This window comes from Helobdella robusta, assembly GCF_000326865.2.
Source record: "Helobdella robusta unplaced genomic scaffold HELROscaffold_3, whole genome shotgun sequence".
Lineage (NCBI taxonomy): Eukaryota > Metazoa > Annelida > Clitellata > Rhynchobdellida > Glossiphoniidae > Helobdella > Helobdella robusta.
In genome coordinates this window covers 7,269,638-7,285,253 of record NW_008704501.1, presented here as the reverse complement: position 1 = coordinate 7,285,253, position 15,616 = coordinate 7,269,638, and the positions used below count along the sequence as shown (strand labels likewise).

Genomic DNA, 15,616 nt, shown 5'->3' with positions numbered 1-15,616 from the left:
GTAATTTATCTTGAATTAAAAAAAGTGAACTTGAATAAAAATGATTTGACTAGTTATAGACCAATTTCCAATATTTGCTTTATTTCTAAATAAATCGAACAAGTGGTTGTTAAACAGCTTTTGAATTATCTGATTTCAAACAGCCTGTTACCAGTTCATCAGTCAGGATATCGTCGACACCACTCTACTGAGACAGCGCTACTTTATGTTTTCTTTAAACTGTTTGCTGCGCTTGACAAACAACATGTGGTCTTAGTAACTTTTTTGATTTTGTCGATCATCAAATACTTCTGAAAAAATTAGCTTATGAATATGGTATATCTGGTGCAGTTATTGAATGGTTTAGATCATATCTGGATGGTATGAAGCAGCAGGTAGTTTTCAGAAATGTATAACCTGAGGAAATGGTTTTGACATCAGGAATACCACAAGGCTCAGTGCTAGGACCTATTGTTTTTGTTATGTATACTGCCGAGGTTTTAAAGGTGATTGAGGAGTTCGGTTTTAGGTATCATGCTTTACTACGATGTGAAATAAATAAACTCGTCAAGTGTTTAAAAAATATTGAATTGTGGATGTCTAACAATGGTCTTAAATTAAACCAACAAAAGTCAAAATTTCTTCCCATTGGGACATGGCAGCAGTTAAAAAAATCTAATATTGATTCAGTGGAAATTGATGATGTCAAAATTAGTTTTTGCAATAAAGTAACTAATTTGGGTTGTTCACTGGATTCCAGATTATCAGTGCATGATCAAATAAAAACGATAACAAAAGCATGTTCCTTTCAGATCAAAGAGTTATATAAGGTTCGAAATTCTTTAAATAAACTTGCCATTCAGACGTTGGTACATGCACTAGTTCTTTATAGATTTGATTTTTGCAATGGCCTCTTCTATGAGTTGCCTGATAAACATGTTTCTACTCTTCAGTCCATTCAGAATAGAGCAGCCAAGTTGATTGTAGGTGGTCTCAGATATAATCATCTAACTCCAATTTCGGAAAGTCTTCATTGGCTTACTATAAAAATAAGAATTATATACAAAAAAAGTCTAATAATGTATAAAGCGTTACATGGCCTATTACCAAGTTACCTAATTAACAAAATAGAAGAAAAATCTGTAATGACGAGTGGCATGTAACTTAATGTAACATGGCATCAGATGATAACATTTTGCTGGTAGTCCAGCACATAAATTGCAAGATCGCATCAAGAATTTTGGCTGTTTTAGGACCGGCTGTTTGGAATAGTTTGCCAAGATCTTTGAAATCTAAGGATTTGCAACTGGACGATTTTAAGAAAAACTTGAAAACCTTTTATGTTTAAACTTTGATTTCGATACTGAATTGTTTATTTGTAACCGCCATCTTATACATACTTTACTTTAACTCTTATAACTAATTTAATATAGATTGCGCTTTTGAGAACTTTTTCATTTTAATTAGTGCTTAATTAAATATCTTATATATATATATATATATATATATATATATATATATATATATATATATATATATTAATATAAGCTAAATTTTTAGATGGTTGGGCTAAACCTAATATCAACCCCTGGTTACACTTTTGGCAAAAAGGTAACACCCTGGTTTGTGGGTACTAACAACACGTTGGTGTTTTTTCTTATTTCAACGATTGCTGTTAAGTATATATTTTCTGATTATTATTATTATTCTTATTATTATGGAAAAAAACATGGGCGAAAACACATAACAGCAACACAAAATTAACTATAAAATTTTAATACATAAACAGTGTACATGAATATATGTTAATATGTTCTTCTCATACATAAAGTTCAAAGAAAAATATAAATATCAACAAAAATATAAGAGAATAATTTCTATTATTAATTCAACTAACTATATTTTATATATCTGCATACAAACATTTCTCAATAGAATTAATTTTTCATTTCGAATTTTCAATAAAGTTGTATTCCTGTGACACAGTTAGTTGTTTGAAAACAATTGCATTTATAAAAGGAAAACAATTTCACAGAAATATAATTCTACTCGTTAAAACAAATAATCCAGCAAAAGCATTTTTTATTGTGTTCTGTAAAGCATAAATGTTCTCTTAATCAGTTTCTGATTCCAAATCAGATTCCAAATCAGATTCCAAATCTTCGCCGGAAGGTTTCGGTGATAATTCATTTGCATTGTCAGCTTCCATTTTCTTTTTTCTGAAAAACCAAATTGCAAAAATAGCTGGCAAAACCAACAAAAGCAATAGAAACTCCAAACCACTTAAATTCGTTTCACTGGAGGCGGTAGAATTCATATATTCTGAAAAGTTTGTATTTGCAATAGTGGAGGCGGTAGAATTCATATATGCAGAAAAGTTTGTATTTGCAATAGTGGAGGCGGTAGAATTCATATATGCAGAAAAGTTTGTATTTGCAATAGTGGTGGAAATGACCGTCAACACATAATCGTCAACACAGGAAATGGCAATTCTATTTTCGTTTTTCACTTCCTCACAGGTTTCATTTTCGCATCTTCCGTTGAAAAGATCGCATCCGACTTCAAACACTTCTAACTCTGCGAGTGCGGTAACACCTTCATGCAGTCTTTCATCCGATTGTTGGATGATGACGAATTGTGAAAAGATGGTGAAGTCTTCACAGAAGACAACCATGGGGTTTCCACTTTGTATTGCTTTTTCTGGTCCATATCCGCACAAGTTAGTTTGGTTTCTTATGTCGTTTTTGGAAGTTGTGTCTAATGTTTCGTTGAGTCTAACGACAAACTTGTTCATACGATTTGAAATATGTGACTGTGCTGTAAATCTGTTATAGGCTCTAATGAAACCAACGCAGTATAAATTGAGTAGGTCGACAGCCATCCAAGCTGGCATAACATCATTGATGTGCGATATAAAATATCCATTGTGTATGCCGTCAGTTAGGTGTACTTGGTTCTTTGAATACATACCGTCGACTGTTTCTGAAGGCCACAGCGAACTGTAATACGGAGGTTTATGAAGAGCTATATTCATCCTGAAAACCTCACATTGGTACCACTTGTTTCTGACCTTACCAGAGGGACAGACGCATTCAACGTACTTATTACCATTCACCGTGGACTCAATACATTCCATTCCAACGGGACAATCTCCTCCACCTGAAGAGCAATCTCTTTCTCTGCATGAATCACCTCTCCATCCCGGATCGCATCCATCGGGACAGTTTGCTGTTATTTCGTAACTTCCGTTGTTTCTGTTTCTGCAGTGAGAATAAGTTGATACTCCTCGTTGGAAATCGTATTGGGAGCGTGCTGAAAATATTGTGGTCTTGTTTTGGTGATTTTTATGATAACTCTCGCAAACTTCGTTCAATTCATGTTTGCATTTTTCACATATCTGTTCTTGCACGTAACCTAGAGATATTTGATGCTTTTGGAAACAACTGCACCTACCACTTTTGATTGTTTGAAAGAATGTATGATTCGTTTCAAAGCAAAAATGTGCGCACATTTCGAGATTGAAAGAAGCTGGTAAGTTCATCATGATATTCTCAGGTTGACGATCATTCACGCTTAAATAAGTGTCGTGCATCACTCGTGGCTTGCTTTTATAAACGGAATATGAATCCTTTCCACCACAAGCATCTTTATTGTCGCAAGGAACATTACACTGGGATGAAGCCACTGCTGAATCTAACTTTTCAATGCAGTTGCATTCTTTTCCACTCTTCAAAGCGATCATATTGTTACGTTCATCTGTGCACTCCAGTGAACATTCATTCACTGAGCCAACTGATGCAACTGTCTTTGTTGAGCTGATGTTTCGATAGCATCCTATGTAAGATTCTTTCAGGTCGATTGCTGCATAGGCTACTGAGGACAGGCTGATGGAAATAATTAATAATAATGATAATAATGTGCAAATTATTAATGACATTAAAAGAAATTCAAATTCTGAAATCGGAACTATTTATTCTAAGTTTTGTTTTTATATTGTTTACAATTTTGTGACATAACTTCGTTGGTTTAAATCATAATTTAGGGCTGAATTTTTTTTTTCATTTTTTACCATTCCAAAAGAACATAAGTATAATAAAATGAATAAATAAAAAACTTCAGTAAATAACAATAATTTGCTAGTTGAATAAAAATATTAATAAGATTTAATAGTAATATTATTAATAATAATAACTTTAGTGTTATTACATTCTAACCATAGAAATGTTTGTATACATGTGTGCGTTTGTATACATCCACGTACATGAATGTACGTTCGAATGTATGTATGTTTTTGTTTTTTTTTTTTATTTATTTTCTCAAAAAAAAGGTGTAAACTAAAAAGCAACCAAATGCTTGTAGGAAAGTCACCCTATCCAAATGAAATTAAAATTGATCAACATAAATTAAAGATTAAAGTACTTCAACAAAAATCAATGATTAAATTAGTTCGAAATAAAAAATACATGGGGAGTAGGTACGATTGTTTCTATTATCGTTAATAATGTTTAATGTAAAATAATCAAAACCTAACTATTAAACAATTTTTAAAATTGAATAATAATTGAATATGATCGGGCAATATTGTTAGTGTTAATGTTAATATTTTTAAAACAGGGTAATATTTTGAAACAGAGCAAAACAGATGAAGATTTAGTAACAAACGAATGAAACGGTTTTGACACCGTTTGACCTGATTCAAGTGTACAGCAGGACAATTACCCCAAAATAAGTTACAATAAACAAGATGAGGATAAATGAGTGTGTTATACAGTTCCAAAGGTATATTTCTATTTAGTTTATGTTTGATCTTGTGTAGTATACCTATTAATTTTGTTAAATTTGTCAGAAATAAAATTAATATGGTTGTCCCAGGAAAGATTATCTTTAACTAAGACTCCAAGAAACCTAATTGAATATGATCGGGCAATATTGTTAGTGTTAATGTTAATATTCAAGTCAGGCAAAGAATTTGTTAAAATTCTCGGACCAAATATTAAATAACTGCATTTGGAATAGTTGATTTTAAGCTTATTTAAGGTAAACCAGTTAACTATTTTTTCAAGTTCACCATTTATTAGAGACGAATCATTTGCAGGATTCCTGGTGTGAAAAAGAATAGTGGTGTCATCCGCATAAAGAACAAATTTGGCTATTTCAGAGGCATGACACAAATCGTTAATAAATAGTGTAAAGAGAAGAGGTCCTAGAATGGAACCTTGAGGAACTCCAAAACTGATATTAAGAGTCTCCGAACAGTGATCACCAATATTAACAAATTGTTTCCTATTCTTAAGATATGAGCAGAACCACAAATGTATTAGACCTCTAACACTATAGGAATACAGTTTGGCAAGTAGGATGTCATTGTCAATCCTATAATTATTAATGTCTTCTCTACTGCCCTTTTTGAAAATGGGAATTATCTTAGATTTTTTAAAACATTCAGGAAAGATGCCTTGCGAGAAAGAGAGATTGCAAATATGGGTGAAAGGGACTAAAACTTCGTTAATGATTTGTTTAATTAGAAAATTACTTAGTGTGTCTGTTGAGGTGCTTTTACTATTTTTTAAATTGTTAACTGTATTTAAAATCTCTGATTCATTAGTTAACTTTAAAAACATAGACTGATTATTTGATTTTAGAAATTTAGATGAAAATTGTGTTGAGATGGTATGACTGTTTGATTTTATTATATTAGTGAAATAAGTGTTCAGAGCATTACATATCTCTTTAGTATCTTCAATCGTTACATTGTTAATATTGAGACTATTGATAAATAAAGAAGAAGTGTTCTTGTTTAAAATTTTATTTATCAGTACCCATTTTTGTCTAGCGTCTGATTTAGCTGCAGAAAATTGTTGTTTGAAAAAATTATTTTCACTCTTCCTTTTATATGAAGTGAAATTATTTCTGAAATGTTTATATTTCAAATAGTTATGGACCGTAGGATTAAGCCGATAGAGTTTAAACAACTTGTTTTGTTTATTAGACATTTTGATAATATCATGGGTTATCCATGATTTTTTACTTATTGTTTTGTTCTTAGAAAAAGGAGCAAAACTATTCAAAGCACTATTAATTATACTGTAAAAAATTGAGCAAGCACTGTCAACACTAGCTTCATTCAAGACAGTTGACCAATCAACATATCTCAGAAAAAGTTTAATTAATCTTATATTATGTTTGGTGAGTCTGCGCACAAGTGAGGTGCATTCTAGCATTGACTTTAGCCTATGTTTATGAGATAAAGAAAAAATAGGAAAGTGGTCAGAAAAATCGGACACAATGATTCCGCTTTCTGCATAGTCTGGCGCGTTAGAAAAAATATTATCTATAAGAGTAGATGAAGTGGAGGTAACCCGAGTAGGAAAAAGTATCAAAGGACTAAAGTCATATGACAGAAGCAAATTTTGAAAATTTTTATTATGAATACAATTTGAGTTTAGAAGATTAATATTAAAGTCCCCGACTATATACGTTATTTGCGTCGATTTACATATATTTAAAATCAATTCCAATTTCATAATAAATAAATCTATTTTACTATTAGGTGGGTGATAAACAGCAATAACTTTGAAGGGTTTAAAAGCAGGAGTATGATCAGGTTTTAAAGTCATACATAATATATCAACAGATTGGTCATTAAAAATAGAGTCATTACAAATATTAAAAACAAGATTATTTTTCACAAAGATACCTACTCCACCACCTTGACGATTAGCCCTATTTTTAAAAACAAAGTTATATCCATAAAGATTGATTAGTTTAGCTGAAGCGTCATTTAACCACGTTTTACTAATAATAATTACATTAAAAAAATTACACAAGTGATTGGATAGAATTTGCAAATTAGACATTTTATTAAGAAGACTACGTGAATTGATGTGTAGAATGGAAAGATTGTTGTAGCTATGCGTATCAAAAGATTTAATAACATTATTATGAAAATCATCAATAGTTAAATATGAATTATTATAAAGATTCGACGAAATAGATCCAAAATTATTATGTGGTGTGTTATTCATGGTTGTCGGTGGTGTTGGTGTTCATTTGTACAATGTTGTCTTCAGATTTATCTATTGATTTTGTGATGTCATCCAGTGGCTTGTTGTTAGCGTCAAAAGGTTTGCTGTTGAAGTCAATTGATTTGTTGTTCATCAAATGGGGATTTACATCTATTGATTTATTATTATTACCATTATTACTACCTTTGTTGCTACCACCATTATTAATACCGTCATTATTACCATTATCATTATTGATTTATTATTGCTGTCCACCAAATTAGTGTTGAAAAGTCATTCTATAACGCGTACGTGTTCAGGCCACGCATCGGCAGATTCGACTATGCTAGCAAATTTGTTATCAACGCAAAGTCTAAAAGATGTAGATTGGTCGTTGTTTGCAAGCGCCTGGGCATAACTTTTCTTTAGAGCAGGGTAGCATGACAAAACTTCTACATCCACCAATTTCAAGTGTTCAATTAACTTTCACTGGTACATCTGTTGACGTTGCTGATGTGATAGAATTTTTTTTATTTTGTATTACTTTGCTCGCAGATATTTTTGACTGGGCTGCTTGTCTTTTACCAATTGTTGTAGTTCTTTGAGCTGTCATACTTTTCGTGTTGTTGATGATCGGAGAGTTCACTCTTGCACGTTTGTTTCTAGGTACGTAGAGCGTAAAATTATCAAAATTTGTAGTAGTATTCACCGGAGATTGTACACAGTCGGACCAACTAACATGTGCAACTGTCGGTTTTGAAAAATTTGCTTGATTGTTGTTGGCTTGATATTGAACTGTAGTTTGTGCATTAGTCTGTTTTGAATAATTGTTATTATCCAGTGATTGAGTCGATGTTTGTACAACATGCTGTTTTGCACTAATTGTTGGAGCGTTGTTAATTCGTAACATGGCTACGCTTTTGTTAACCTCCATTAATATTTTTGTATGAGTGCATAAGACCTTCAAAATGTCTGTACGCTTTTCGTTATCGTATGTTATATTAAAATTATCATTTAAATCTAATTCATAATTAAATCCAGGAATTTTATTCAGATTAAGGGACACATAAATTGATACCTTATTATCCAGTTTTTCTTTAAGCATGTATTTACAAACTTCAAGTAAGTTGTTTAATTTATCCAGTTTTTTAACGTTACCATGAATTACAAATTTTGGAATATTCGACGAATTCAAAAATTCTAAATCAGAAAGCAATAGCTTTTTAGCAAAAAAAATAATCCTCTGTATTAAACTTATCAGCAATAACGTTAATTAAACGGTTATTATCCAAATTTGCACCATTATTGAAAATAAAACACAACAATTCATTGACAATAACTTTTGCGGCCGCCATGTTAAGTTGTCAGGTGATAAATGAATGTATGTATGTATGTATGTATGTATGTATGTATGTATGTATGTATGTATGTATGTATGTATGTATGTATGTATGTATGTATGTATGTATGTATGTATGTATGTATGTATGTATGTTAAAACCAAAACATGATGAGTGACACTGAACCGTCAAACATCAAGTAACAAATGGATTAACACTTTGATTTGTCGTTAATTGCACATGTCGGCATTCAGTTGGATATTTTCAAGCACACAGACACGCAGGAACCGCTGCAACAAGCACGAAATGTGGTTGGTTGCAAAAAACAGTTCCCTGCTGTCACCTGATCTGACACTGATCCTTTTGCCTATTTCCTTAAGAAATTTAAGGGTGTTGGGGTCCATCGGGCCGAGAACCTCGATGCATATTGGCAAGAATTCCATCGAGGGGAGGGCATTCCCATATTTTTTCATTTTCTCGTCCGCTGCCCTGGCCGCGGCCAAACCGCATTCTTTACTTGTCAGGTTTACGTATCGTTCGGCGAGGGTGCCAGGGACCGTAACATCCCACGCCAAACATCTGCCGGCTCTCCAAGGTATTAGCGTGCATCCGTCCGGTCGCCTACCATCATGCGCAGAAATGCCGGATGGTTCCTTGAGAACCGGGATTGAAGCCTTGGAGAAGAGCCGACAAATGTAATCGTTTAGCGCTGAGTGACGTAGTTGACGGCCCCCACCCAGGCGACAAACCAAACTGTGGTGCCCAAACCCGTCCGCCTCAGCGCCACATCGGCACGTGTATTTATTTTGAATGACCAGGCCAAGTCTGAAGCCAATGGCAAATCTTACAAACTCGTCGTCAAGCCTGGTGCCCACAGAGGTGTTAGGCCACGATCTCAACCACCCACAGCTGGCAACGCTGGACATGGCCAACAAACGAGCGGTGGAAAAGTCGTCGCCGCATGAAGACAACAAATTTTGAAAGATTTTTTTATATTCTTCGTTCAAAATTTGGACGTGCGTACGGTCCCCCGGGGCGGACGCTGGGGGAAGAATATCGCGGCAACGAAAAAACCGGTGGAGCAGGGAAAACTGTAGGTCGAGAGTGGCAGCGGCAGAAGAATTATAAACAACGGGAGCCAGCTGAACCACGCTAAGCAACCCCAGCCCACCAAATCGCACCGGCAGCTGAGCCTGGGACCAACCACTGTCGGTCACTTGAACATTGCAAATCGACGACAGGGCGGTGCGCAGGGCTCCGTCAAATTCGCCCAATTTAGAAGGGTCAATGTGTTTAGATGTACGCAGGAAGTACATCAATTTGGGCAAACTGAGGGCATTGCGGATAATAGTCAAGGCATCATGGGCCGAAAGACAGGAAACACGACCCAGGGCGAATTCAAGCTCAGAGAGCTTTTGGTCAAAAAACTTTATTTGATAATCGCCCTCGACCAAGGGTGTGCCCAAAAAACTCAGTTCTGATGCACCAACTCTGGGTATTTCAGTCAGCGCATGTGGCACCTGAAATAAACTTTGGCAGTGAAGTTCGCATTTTTTAATGTTTAACTCTAAGCCAATTGCAGCGGAGTTATGCTTCAAATATTCGTAGCCATCGGCCAGAGTTGGACCGTCCGAAGCTATGCTGATATCATCCAGATAAGCGCAAACGAAGGTGGACGAAGCTTTCTCTAAGAGTGGATGAAGAGTTAGTGCGAACAACAAAAGACCAAGGGGATCACCCTGCTGTACCCCCTCGGACGATTCTACAACCCAAGAGTGGTAGCCAAGGGAAGAGACTCCGCCATAAGCAGAATGGCAAAAATTATAGATGTTGGGGTAAAAAAGTTTGACAGCCTCCAACATCGAGTCTCTTCTCAAGGCATTGAAGGCATTTTTAAAGTCCAGTTTTAGAAACCCCCATTGATCGGGGAGGTCGGTGACCAATCTTCGAACCGCATGAACAGCGGCCTCAGCGCCACCCTTAATCCCGACACCCAACTGAGTCGGGTAGAACTTGGTCTTGAGTTCGACCACGACCAGGGCCAAGGCACATTTGCCGGCCAACCTCCTCCAAACGTTCCTGACCGCAATCGGTCTGACCCCTCCGTCTTTCTTATTTAAAGCTATTAGCCGGCCTCCAAAAAAGAACCGGCGGACGGAGAGTGGGCAAGCTCCAGATAGGATCAAATTAATGAATTGGGTTAAGGAGTTCAGTGTGTCGTCAATTGGCAAGGGGCCTGAAAAAACATCCTTAAGGTGCTGGGGTCGTAGGCCATCCAGGCCTCCAGAAGAACCGTTTTTGAAAGATTTAACGGCCCTCAGCACCTCGGCGGGAGAAACGCAACCAGCCGTTGGTGTCAATGCGGGAAAGACCCGCCTGTCCACCGGAATTTTTGGGTGGATAGAACATAATTTATCGAAGGTGGCCGGCGAGCTCTCCGCCAGGCCCTCCGGCGAGCAGACAAGTCTGACCGCCGAGGACAGGTTTCCCTGTTCAATACAAGATGACACAGCGTTGATCCATCGATCGGGGTTGTGCTTTTGTGATTTGGCATTATTGAACCCATCAAAGCACAGTACCAGGGTTTCAAGACCAATAGTTGAATATTCGCTTAGACGCTTGTTGACCAGATTGCCCTGGTTGACCCGGCGACCTCCTCTGGAAGTCTTCTGTAAGACGTATGGGACAAAACAGTGGAGTCTAACCCACTGAGCCGGGTCACCAGGGTCGTTACAAACAGCCGTCAGCAAGGCGTTCAGATCATGTGCGAACTTCTCCCTGCATGGCTTAGGGATATGGTCGTACACCGGTACACATTTCAGCACGGCCGTCAGCTTATCAAAAACACCAGAGTAATCCAGGCCGAGAGGATCACCGGAGACCGATGCGGCGGACGACCGTGTGGGCAGCCCAGGCCTGGGGTCGGGTGCGGCACCGAGAGGCGAAGCAGCCCTCGCGCCCGATGGATCAACTTTTTTCCGGGACCCCGAGTATTCCTGTCCTTTCACTTTACCTCCGTGCCGACATAACTTCCCGTCTGGAGTGCTTCTATAGTGGTTAAAGCAGACGGGGCACTGTTGTAACGTTGGAGCCATATGTGATTAAAAACAACCAAGAAACGAGGGAAAGGAAACAAACCAAGTGGGGTGGATGGATGAATGAATGGATGAACAAGCGAATGACCAAAGGAACGGGCCAACGAACAAACGGATGAATGAGTGAATGATGGGGGAATGAATGAGCTAATTACTGAACGGACGAGTGAGGGAAAAAAAGAATGAATGAGTGAATAAATAAATGAATGAATAAACAACCGAACGAATGGATGAATGAATGAATACATGAATGAGTGAATGAATGAACGAGCGAACGGATGAATGACTGAATTATCTTTAAATATTTAACCAGTGTTTCAACTTTTATTTATATAATTTTTTTTTCTTTTCTTTTTTTTTATTGATGAATGAATGAGTGAGCAAATGAGTGAATGAGTGAATACAAAAACCTAGGTAACAGTGTGGGAGGAGACACTATTGCAGCAAACTTTGGCCCAATCTCTCCCTTATAGTTTATTTTTTTTTTATTTTTATTTTTACACAGATTTTAAAAATTGGTTTAGGAAATTTCTTTATTTTATAAATAAATTTTAATTTTAATTTAAACTTTAAATTTTAATTTGAAAAGTAAATTAAAAATAAATGCCGGTAGAAGGTAAATAAGTTAAAATGTAGTGAACTTTCCAATAATAATAAAAACAGCTCACACCTGGCGCAGGCCGGTGACCTGTAGCAGCTATGAGCTGTGAATAAATTATAATATTGATAAAAAAAAACAAAAAACGAGAAAATTGGCCGAGGCAGGGCAGAAAAACGATAAAAAATGACGGAAAAACAAACCCGGGACAAAATTACAGCCGATGACCCCAAAAATCATCTAAAATCGATGTATGTATGTATGTATGTATGTATGTATGTTTGTATGTACGTGTGTGTGTGTTTTTTTTCTTATTTCAACGCTTGCTGTTAAGTATATATTTTCTGATTATTATTATTATTCTTCTTATTATTATTATGGAAAAAAACATGGGCGTAAACAAAATGTCCCTATAACGGCAACACAAAATTAACTATAAAATTTTAATACATAAACAGTGTACATGAATATATGTTAATATGTTCTGCTCATACATAAAGTTCAAAGAAAAATATAAATATAAACAAAAATATAAGAGAATAATTTTTTTTTATTATTAATTCAACTAACTATATTTTATATATCTGCATACAAACATTTTTCTATCAAATAAATTTTTCATTACGAATTTTCACTTAAATTGTATTCCTGTGACACAGTTAGTTGTTTGAAAACAATTGCATTTATAAAATGAAAACAATTTCACAAAAATATAATTCTACTCGTTAAAATATATAATCAAGCAAAAGCATTTTTTATTGCGTTCAGTAAAGCATAAATGTTCTCTTAACCAGTTTATGATTACGAATCAGATTCCGAACCGGATGATAATTCACTTTCATTTTCAGCTTCCATTTTCTTTTTAATGAAAAACCAAATTCCAAAAATAGCTGGCAAAACCAACAAAACCAATAAATACCACATACTTAATTTCTCTCTAAACAGTTCACTGGAGGCGGTAGACGCAGTTGCTGCTGCAGAAATGTTTGCAGTAGTGGAGGAATAAACACAGGAAATGGCCGTTCTATTTCCGTTTTTCACTTCTTCACAGGTTTTATTTCCGCATCTTCCGTTGAAAAGATCGCATCCGACTTCAAACACTTCTAACTCTGCGAGTGCGGTAACACCTTCATGCAGTCTTTCATCCGATTGTTGGATGATGACGAATTGTGAAAAGATGGTGAAGTCTTCACAGAAGACAACCATGGGGTTTCCACTTTGTATTGCTTTTTCTGGTCCATATCCGCACAAGTTAGTTTGGTTTCTTATGTCGTTTTTGGAAGTTGTGTCGAATGTTTCGTTGAGTCTAACGACAAACTTGTCCATACGATTTGAAATATGTGACTCTGCAATAAATCTGTTATAGGCTCTAATGAAACCAACGCAGTATAAATTGAGTAGGTCGACAGCCATCCAAGCTGGCATAACATCATTGATGTGGGATATAAAATATCCATTGTGTATGCCGTCAGTTAGGTATACTTTTTTCTTAAAATATTTACCATCTAATGATTCTGTAAGCCAAAACGAACTGTAATATGGAGGTTTATGAAGAGCTATATTCTTCCTGAAAACCTCACATTGGTACCACTTGTTTCTAACCTTACCAGAGGGACAAACACATTCAACGTACTTATTACCATTCACCGTGGACTCAATACATTCCATTCCAACGGAACAATCTCCTCCACCTGAAGAGCAATCTCTTTCTCTGCATGAATCACCTCTCCATCCCGGATCGCATCCATCGGGACATTTTGCTGTTATTTCGTAACTTCCGTTGTTTCTGTTTCTGCAGTGAGAATAAGTCGATACTTCTTGCTGGAAATCGTATTGGGAGCGTGTTGAAAAGATTGTGGTCTTGGCTTGGTGATTTTTATGATAACACTCGCAAACTTCGTTCAAATCATGTTTGCATTTTTCACATATCTGTTCTAGCACGTAACCTAGAGTTATTTGATGCTCTTGGAAACAACTGCACCTACCACTTTTGATTGTTTGAAAGAATGTATGATTCGTTTCAAAGCAAAAATATGCGCACATCTCGAGAGGGAAAGAAGCTGGTAAGTTCATCATGATATTCTCAGTTTGACGATCATTCACGCTTATATAGGTATCGTGCGTCTTTCGTGGCTTGCTTTTATAAACGGAATATGAATCCTTTCCACCACAAGCATCTTTATTGTCGCAAGGAACATTACACTGGGTTGAAGCCACTGCTGAATCTAACTTTTCAATACAGTTGCATTCTTTTCCACTCTTCAAAGCGATCATATTGTTACGTTCATCTGTGCACTCCTGTGAACACTTATTCACTGAGCCAACTGATGCAACTGTCTTCGTTGAGCTGATGTTTCGATAGCATCCTATGTAAGATTCTTTCAAGTCGATTGCTGCATGGGCTACTGAGGACAGGCTGAGGGAAATAATTAATAATAATGATAATAATGTGCAAATTATTAATGACATTAAAAGAAATTCAAATTCTGAAATCGGAACTATTTATTTTAAGTTTTGTTTTTATATTGTTTACAATTTTGTGACATAATGATATGACGTAACTTCGTTGGTTTACTTCTTTTGTATTAAAATTCTATTCAAATCATAATTTAGGACTGAATTTTTTGTCATTTGTTACCATTCCAAAAGAACGTAGATTGTTTTAAATAAAAAATTAAAAAATATTTAAAAAATTTTAAATATAACAATAATTTGCTAGTTAAATAAAAATATTAATAAGATTTAATAGTAATAACAATAATAATAATAACTTTAGTGTTATTACATTTTATTGATAGAATTGTTTGTATGCATGTGTGCGTTTGTATACATCCGTGTACATGAATGTATGGATGTATGTATGTATGTATGTATGTATGTATGTATGTATGTATGTATGTATGTATGTATGTATGTATGTATGTATGTATGTATGTATGTATGTATGTATGTATGTATGTATGTATGTATGTATGTATGTATGTATGTATGTATGTATGTATGTATGTATGTATGTATGTATGTATGTATGTATGTGTGTGTGTGTGTCTATGTATTATTATTATTATTACGGAAATTTATATACAGCGCTTTTTTATTGTTGAATCTCAAAAGCGCTACTAAATCATAGACAAATAAGACGGACATTCATTGTGCAAATAAATATGTTTTAAGTTGACTTCGAAATTGTAAATATGATAGGTTAGGGTCACGTAAGTATGGAGGTAAACCATTCCAAACAATCGGGCCAAGAACCGCAAAGTTGCGGGAACCCGTCACCAACTTTGTGGTCGGGATAAAAAATAAATTGCGCTCGTTTGATCGGAAGGAATATTTTGAAAAATGAGATTTGTATGATTCCAATCTATCGATGAGGTAGATCTTTTGGTGACACCATAAAAAAGGCCATTGCAGTAGTCCAGTCTGGAAAAGACGAAAGAGGAAACCAAGCTTTGAAGAACAGACGTGTTTAGTGATTTTTTGACATTGCGTAATAAACGGAGTTGGTTGAAGCAGACCCTCACTAAATTATTAATATGTAAATCCATTTTTAGGTTTGAGTCAATAATAACTCTACGGACTACGGACAGATGTGAAAAT

At 35.5% G+C, this 15,616-nt stretch overlaps 3 protein-coding genes across 3 annotated transcripts; all 3 read right to left on the bottom strand.

The window, feature by feature from the left end:
• Positions 1 to 2,092: 2,092 nt before the first annotated feature.
• On the bottom strand, positions 2,093 to 5,344 carry HELRODRAFT_161768 (hypothetical protein; the record flags this gene model as incomplete). Its single annotated transcript, XM_009021653.1, has 2 exons — positions 2,093 to 3,863; positions 5,310 to 5,344. The coding sequence occupies 2 exons, from the start codon at positions 5,342 to 5,344 to the stop codon at positions 2,093 to 2,095; spliced, it is 1,806 nt and encodes a 601-aa protein (XP_009019901.1).
• Positions 5,345 to 6,996: 1,652 nt separating this feature from the next.
• HELRODRAFT_161767 (hypothetical protein) lies at positions 6,997 to 11,418 on the bottom strand (the record flags this gene model as incomplete). Its single annotated transcript, XM_009021652.1, has 5 exons — positions 6,997 to 7,154; positions 7,599 to 7,730; positions 8,667 to 8,976; positions 9,541 to 9,735; positions 10,480 to 11,418. 5 exons carry the CDS (start codon positions 11,416 to 11,418, stop codon positions 6,997 to 6,999), a joined length of 1,734 nt encoding a protein of 577 aa, XP_009019900.1.
• Positions 11,419 to 12,817: 1,399 nt separating this feature from the next.
• HELRODRAFT_161766 (hypothetical protein) lies at positions 12,818 to 14,647 on the bottom strand (the record flags this gene model as incomplete). The annotated part of the gene is made up of 2 exons (XM_009021651.1): positions 12,818 to 14,432; positions 14,592 to 14,647. The coding sequence occupies 2 exons, from the start codon at positions 14,645 to 14,647 to the stop codon at positions 12,818 to 12,820; spliced, it is 1,671 nt and encodes a 556-aa protein (XP_009019899.1).
• Positions 14,648 to 15,616: the final 969 nt, after the last annotated feature.